Genomic DNA, 7,795 nt, shown 5'->3' with positions numbered 1-7,795 from the left:
TCGTCTCCATTGTGCAGTGTGATCACAAGCTGCCAGAGAGAGACTTCATTAAAGCGCTGCTATGCCCAGCCCAGGGGGGCACTTTCTCAGGTGGCTGGAATCAGCCCCCAGGGCAGCCCTGGGCTCTGCCAACATCTGCTCCTGAGCCGGAGACTCCAGGTAATGGAGGAAAGTGCTGGCACGAGCGGCACAGGGGCTTTGCACACACAACCCCTCTGCACCCATCTCTGCTCCTTGGGGTCTGCGAGTCCCAGAGATGCTGCCCTCGCTGACATACACAGGCTCTCGCTCCTAGTAGTTTTTGCAGGATCCAGTCCAGCCTCAGGGGAGTAAAGACCTCAAGCATAGGAGAATGATCCAGGATCCCAGCCAGGAGGAATGAGAGAAAGCAAAACAGGAAGGGGCAGCAGGAGCTGTTAGTGGGGAGAGGTGACCATCCCCAGCCCTGCCCAGACTCCTTCCCTGCAGCCGCTTTGGGCAGAGCCACTGGCCTGTGACCGAAGTGAGGAGCAAGGAGAGGAGAAGCCAGTCCCCATCCCTGCCCCGCCTGGTCCCTGCGCAGAGGGGACAATGTTAGGGGATTTCTCTACACAGGTTCTTTGTATTCTGCTCTTTTATTCTGTTGGGGCGAGCTGGTTCATTAATCAGAGACTGTTATAAATGTCTCCATAGGTTTAGCCCCTTCAGGAAGGGCCAGGTCTGTGCTGTAATAAGGGGACTGAGCATCTTCCCAGCATCACCGATGCTAAGTCTTCTGTCTGCAGGGGAAGGACTTGGGGGAAGTGGGCTGTGACATAGACCAAAGACCCTTTTAAAAGCTCTCCTGTCATTGATAGTGTGCTCTTGACCATTTCTCTGCTGGCAATAGCATCTCTTTCCCTGAGATGCTGCAGAACATTTCACTCCAAGTCCAGAGGACAGAGAAGGGAGATGGCTGGAGCTGAGGGAAAGAAAAAAGGCAGGCTGAGGAAGTATATAGTTGAAGCTAAGAAAGACCGCAAGGCACGAGCATGTCATGGAGCATGAGATCTGGCACGTGTGGAACATGAATCAACACCCCTGGATGTCCCTGACACTGCTGCACAGGGCCCAAGGATTAATATTCACTCTAGGCAGTGTCTTTTGGGAGTTTCTCAATAATCCTCTCATTGCAGCTATTCTACAAACTTGAGCTACTGATTCTTAATGGGGGAAATTGTGGAACTAGGATGCAGGAGGCTCAGACTCAGCTAAATTGGTTACTGGGGCTGGTCCAAAATTGGACTTTCAGGTTATTTATTTTTATTTATTTTTGCAGAGAACATCTGTTTTCTGAAGATTTTTTATTTCCTGCCAAGGCCAATAGTATATGCTAAGGGGAAGAGGGCTTTTGTCCAGCCACTTCCCCAATTCAGAGTGTTTTATGTGGATAATAAGTAGACATTTGCCCTCTCGTGTTTGCGGGGGCTGGAGAGGAAAGCAGGGTGACAACCCTTTTGAGATCTGCATCTAACCTGGGTCTCCTGTAATGTTTCACTATCCCTACAGGACAGAAAAAAGCAGAGGGATAACCTTGGGCTATCTGGGGCTGGGTGACCATTAAGGGGGCAGCTGTGTGTTTTACTGAGAGGCAGTGAGGTCTGCTGGACCCTCAACATAATTTGCTATGAAACAGAATAAAGTCTCTTCTAAAACTTCACACATTGCCCTTCTCTCCCCAACAGGCTGCAGAATAAAACTCACTTCCCAAGGGGATAGGGAAGGGAAATGGCTGCAGTGGAGCTGATAACCTTCGAGGAGGTGGCTGTGTATTTCACCCTAGAGGAATGGGCTCTGCTGGACCCAGGTCAAAGAGCCCTCTACCGGGATGTCATGCAGGAGACTTATGAGGCCCTGGTTACACTAGGTAAGGACACCTGTCCCCTGCTTCCTGTCCCCAAATGCCCAAATATAAGTTGGTTTCTGCTCATAATTCTTCCCTGGTGAAAATGATGGGTTGTAGTAAAATGAAAACTAGCGGGGTGGAAAGAAGCTACAAGCTGAACTCCTCGGGGATATAATTCTGGACCAATCTTACTTGATATTTTCATGAATGTACTTGGCATAAAAAACAGGACTGTGTGTAATGACATTTCCTGAGGGAGGGCCTAGAGCTGGGAAGCACTGCTGCTAAAGAGGAGAAGCTAAACATCCTATGGGAAGAACAGGATGACCATAGGGGCTGAAGTAATGGAATTGGGATGACATTTAAGATTTCAAAATGCAAGATCTTACACTTGGATTAGGAATTTCTGCTCGGAGTGTATAGGTCACTTGCCATTGCAGGTGAATGGACACACGTGACTGTCTCTTCTAGCCTAGTTCCTGTTTATCCTTCCATTCCTCCACTGGAAATAACTTGGCTCCAGTCTGGAATATCTTCCACCAGCTCATATTGCCCAGGGAGCTGGAACTGGGTTATTCTGGTTGAATAGGGTTCCTGTCACACACCCTGTTCCTCTTTGTGATGGGAAACTGTGTTATTCTCACCTTATGTGCGCGTGTATCCTTACATTTACTGCAGGGCACACAATGCCCCTGCCACAGGCTCTATTCTCGCACAAAGAGGGTGTCCATGACTATTTTCGAGTACCTGCTTTTCAAGCACAAAAAGCACACCCTACAACCAGGCAATGGCTTCTGTTTCTCTGCCTTGAGCAGGATTTCCCATTCCCAAACCAAGTGTGATTTCCCGGCTGAAAGGAGGAGAAGCGCAATGGGTTCCAGATCTAAAGGGCTGTGAGGCAAAGGGGATCCTGAGAAGTCCTTGCCCAGGTGAGGATTTGGTGACACATATCTGGAAATGATCCAGACCCTTGCAAGCATGCCCAGGTTTTCCACCTCTGTCACAGGTCAGGGTTGTCCCCCAACAGATGTCATGTCCTCCGTGCTTTCTACTTGGCCTGACTGACAGCCAGCAGGATATCCATTTCTGCATCCTTTCTCTATGAGTCCAACATTGCTCTGGAGGCAGAAGTGGCCTCTGCTGCCTCTGGGATTCAAGATGGTTTGAGGAATTCATCTCCTGGGTTACCACCAGTGATTTTGCTCTGTGAGGCAACCCTTACAGTGCCAGTTCCTCACCCTCCCTTCCCCCATCATAGGGGGAATGACCCATGTCTGGATTCTCTCCATCTCTTGCAGCTGCCACGGGGACAGGGAGCGCCCAGCAGGAGGTCCCTGGGGATCTGCAGCCCGGGGGTCCTGGTTGGAGAGCAACCTGGGAGGCTGAGAGCAGCTCAGAGAAGCGGCCAAGAAATCCCTCAGGGAACAGACTGGGCCAGGCCCCTCCCAATAACAGAAACTTCGTAACTGAGAGACCCTTGGCTGGAGAGAAGCTGCCCTGGGACATGGCTTGTGAGGCTGGATTGAACCCAGAGCCAGGGCAAGCCTTTCCCAGTGATTGTGCCAAGGAGCGCCAGGGGCTGGAAGCCCAGGCTGGGGGGCAGCCGAACGCGTGTGGTAAATGTGGAAAAGGCTTCTGCCACAACTTGGACCTCGCCAGACACCAGCGGGCCCACGGGGGTGAGTGGCCTCACCAGTGCCCCGAGTGTGGCAAGGGCTTCCCTGTCCGCTCGGCCTTGGCCACCCACCGGCGCATCCACACAGGTGAGCGTCCCTATGCCTGCGATGCCTGTGGCAAGAGCTTCAGCCAGAGCTCCCACCTCATGCAGCACCTCCGCTCCCACACGGGAGAAAAGCCCTACCGCTGCCCCGACTGCGGGAAGAGCTTCCGGGAAGGCTCCACGCTGGCCCGGCACCGCCGCACCCACCGCCCGGAGAAGCCCCACACCTGCTCCCACTGTGGCAAGGGCTTCCATGAGAAGTCCAACTTTGCCCGGCACCAGCGTGTGCATGCAGGGGAGCTGCCCCCCACTGGGGTGGGGGCTGCTAGGGAGGAGGAGGAGGAGAAGTCATACATCTGCCCTGACTGTGGGAAGGGCTTTGGGCGCAACGCCTACCTGACCCTGCACCAGCGCACCCACACGGGCGAGCGCCCCTACACCTGCCCTGACTGCGGAAAGAGCTTCAGCGCCAGCTCCAACCTGACCCGGCACCAGCGGGTCCATACGGGCGAACGGCCCTACCCCTGCGCCCACTGCGGAAAGCGCTTCTCCCAGAGCTCCACCCTCTTCGTGCACCTCCGCACGCACACGGGCGAGGTGCCCTACCGCTGTGCCACCTGTGGCCGGGGGTTCAGCCAGAACTCCACCCTCCTGGCCCACCAGCGGGTCCACACCGGCGAGCGGCCCTATCGCTGTGCTCGCTGTGCCAGAGGCTTTGCCACCAGCTCTGAGCTCACCAGGCATCTCGGGGGGCATGCCGGGGAGGGGCCCCACACCTGCAGCCACTGCCCAAGGAGCTTCCCCACCAGTCAGCTCCTTCACAGGCACCAGAAAAGCCACCGGTGATGGAGGGGTCTGGCTCCACTCAGATGAGCTGCACAGCAAGACAGGGCACCCTCGGAGGGGTGGCCAGTGCCATGAAGAGCAGGTGGCAGAGCTGCCCTGCACGAGTCATTCATGAATAGATTTTAGAGGTGTTTCTGTGCCTACAGGTGTAGACAGGCATCTCATGAATTTACAAGCAGGCCCAGTTCCCGTTGGCCTTCGGTGGGCTTCAAAGCTCTATTGCTGCCAGATTTTCTGTTCAATGGGAAATTTAGGGGTTTTCAGAGCTTTTTACTGTTCCTAAACAGAACCAACACATTCCTTGACTTTCTGTGAAGCAATATTCAACCCTCAGTCCAAACCCAGGCTTCTTTTTATTACGTTACATAGTATATATGTGTGTGGGGGGGAGTTCATCGAAAAGTCATTTCCAAATTAAATCAGGCCCTTCTGAAAAATATCAAATTGAAAATTTTATCCTCATTAGATAATCTACACAAAATTATATCAAAATCCATGTCTGAATCATTTCAGTTTCAGTGAAATGGCATTTTCTGCCAAAAAGACATGGGGGTGGGAGGGAATGTAACCAGTTCTGGTCTATAAGGTGCTAAGGGGCTTTTGTAAATTCCCCATGGCTCCCCTCTCTATTTTGAGGTACATCCATGGTTTTGTAAATGTTGCTCTTTGTTTCTCTGTACATCAGTTCTCCATCTGGCAACGGGGATGGCAGCATTGCCAGCCTGGCAGAAGTGTGCGAGGATCAACACAGTAAAGGTTGTGAAATAACTGGATGGATATAGATTCACTGGAAATGAGTCTCTCTTGCCCCACTTTTGGTAGATGGAAGGGGCAGGATAGCTAACTCTATTTAATTTCACAGGAGACTAGGTGCCTGTATCCCATACAATCATAGAAAAAAGTAGGACTGAAAGGTACCACTGGAGGTCATTTAATCCATAGTTTCTCAACCTGTGGTACATGTACCCCTGGGGGTACGCGAGACACAGGCAAGGGGTACACAGGCACCCCAACACCATCTCTCTTGCCCTCTTTTCCTTTCTCTCTTGCCCCTTCCTCCTCTCAAAACTATGGTAAAAAATTCGGTGCAATTAAAAAAAATAAATTCCCGTGTAATAATTTGGTGTGCTGTGCTTTGTACAGCACTGGGTTCAGCCCTCCTAGCTTTGGCCAACATCACCTCTAGCCCAGGTACATACTTGAGTTGAGGATCCCTGGTGTAAAAGGTGGCACCCCTACCCAGACCAGATCAGACATCTGTCATATCACAGCCTGATATACACAGCCCTTCTTCCAACTTATGGCGCACATTAGTCTGTAAATATAAAATCCCCTAGAAAATTGAGTGTTGGGGTACTTATTCAAATTTTCAGAAGTTAGGGGGTACTTGCTACTTAAAAGTTTGAGAAACACTGATCTAATCCAACCCTATACCTAAGACAGAGTTATCCCCATCCAAACCATCCCATACTAGTCCTTGTCTAACTTATTCCTAAAACTACACAATCAAAGTTTTTTTTTTATTTCTTTGAAAAATCTTGCCCTACATTGTCTAGGACCATGATGAGATACGTGCATGTATGTGGGATGGGGGCTTGGTAGTGAAGGAAAAGGTGTGGGCATTGAAGTGGGGAAGGAATGGGGCATACTAGGAAACTAGAGGCTGGAGGAGGGAGCTGAGTACTGGGAAACAGGTTATATATGTGTGCTTGGGGGAAGGAACTGATGGCAAAAGGGGATTATTATTTTGGTTTGAGACTCAAAAAATATCACCCACAAAAATCCTGACCTCTTTCATATTTCCTGCAGCATCGCAGCTACAACATCATGCCAATGCATGTTTTTGTTGAACTGTTCTGCACTGAACATTTTTACTAAATGAAAAACTAAAATGTACTTTGGCTAAAATTTGAAAGCGGCAGTATGCCCAGTCTGAAATTCCACCAGGGTGTGTCATGGCAGTTGCAGTTCAGAGCACTTGGTGTACCAGTTCTCCTAGATAGGTGCAGCTCCAGGGTCAGACTACCATCTCCCATGCGCCCATCCTCATGATTGCGGGAAGAGAGACATCATGGGACTCTCATGGCCACAACGTGTCACAGGAGATGCAGTCCAGCTGGGGATCCCAGGTCCTGGGGGAGAATGGAGGCATGAAGCAACTGAATGATCTTCAAAAAGCATCTTGATGCCCACCTTGCTGGGGACATCTGATCCCAGCCATCTTTCCTGCCCAAGCCCACGGGGCTGGACCCAGTGATCTGTAAGGTCCCTTCCAGCCCCTAACAGCTGTGAAATTATGAAACCACAGCACTCCAGTGGTTTCATGGCACTACTGAACTGAAATATTCCAATTCGGGGAAGTTTAGTTTTTCAGCCAAAAATACGACATTTTTCACACAGCAGAGACACTTTTTCTGAAAAATTTAATGTAATCAAAAGTCCAGTATTCTATCAACAAAGTGTTGATGGAAACATTCTGGCCTTACCTTAACATTTACTGGCCAAGCTGTATTTTACCTACATGTATGCTACTATGGATATAGGGAAAAGACTATGCCAGTCACGTCCTCATCCATGGGCCATACTCTCCCTCTGTCTGTTTTTTTGCCTCTCTTAGATTGTAAACTCCTTGGAGCAGGGATTGTGTCTTCCCACATGTTGGTACAGCACCCAGGGGCTGTCAGCCCCAATCATGGTGGAGACTTGTGGGTGGGTGCTCTTTCAGTACTAATAATATATGATAACAGCTGGTTTATATTTCTTCAGTTTAGTGGTGAAATCTATTCAGAGCTCACAAAAATAACACTTTCCTGGGTGTGTGCATATGTTGTAACACATCCAGGGGATGGAAATCTCCCTGTGCTGATGAAGAGCAGGCCCAGGTGCTAGTTCAGCCCACAAAGACGGCAGAAGCAGGATACAGACAGTGCATAAGCCTCTTGCTGGTGCCATATCCACAATGGAATCATAGTCAGTGCCTACCAGCTCCATAGGGAGTGCTGTAGCACGTGTTGGCTTCAGAAGAGCTACCAACAGTTGACTTCAATTGAGATCAGGCCTCACAGACTCCTGTAGAGCTATGGCTGATTTAAACCAGCTGGGAATAAGACTCCTGGGCTTCTATGAAGTTGGCTGATTCACAGCACCTGGGATTTGGGCTTCATTTCATTATGTAGGTCCTGCTACCATGTTGTAGCTGGTGAGGAGTGAAGCTGGCCAAATTGAAGGTGCAATGGGTCAGAGGAGCTAAGGGCCACCAGGGGAGATGCCTTGTTGGACCTGGTGCTGGCCGTGGGAGACAACCTGGTGAGGGGGCTGCAGGTGCTCAACCACCTAGGCGACAGTGATCATCACCTGCTGGGATT

General features: G+C 50.5%; 1 protein-coding gene across 1 annotated transcript; it reads left to right on the top strand.

Moving 5' to 3' along the window:
- On the top strand, positions 1–4,720 carry LOC109317641 (zinc finger protein 664-like). Its single transcript, XM_019546449.1, has 4 exons — positions 1–159; positions 1,704–1,885; positions 2,680–2,793; positions 3,163–4,720. Exons 2-4 carry the CDS (start codon positions 1,747–1,749, stop codon positions 4,428–4,430), a joined length of 1,521 nt encoding a protein of 506 aa, XP_019401994.1. The 5' UTR covers positions 1–159; positions 1,704–1,746; the 3' UTR covers positions 4,431–4,720.
- Positions 4,721–7,795: the final 3,075 nt, after the last annotated feature.

Source organism: Crocodylus porosus, unplaced genomic scaffold (assembly GCF_001723895.1).
Source record: "Crocodylus porosus isolate Cpor-Errol unplaced genomic scaffold, CroPor_comp1, whole genome shotgun sequence".
Taxonomy (NCBI): domain Eukaryota; kingdom Metazoa; phylum Chordata; order Crocodylia; family Crocodylidae; genus Crocodylus; species Crocodylus porosus.
This window is presented reverse-complemented; position numbering and strand designations above follow the sequence as displayed.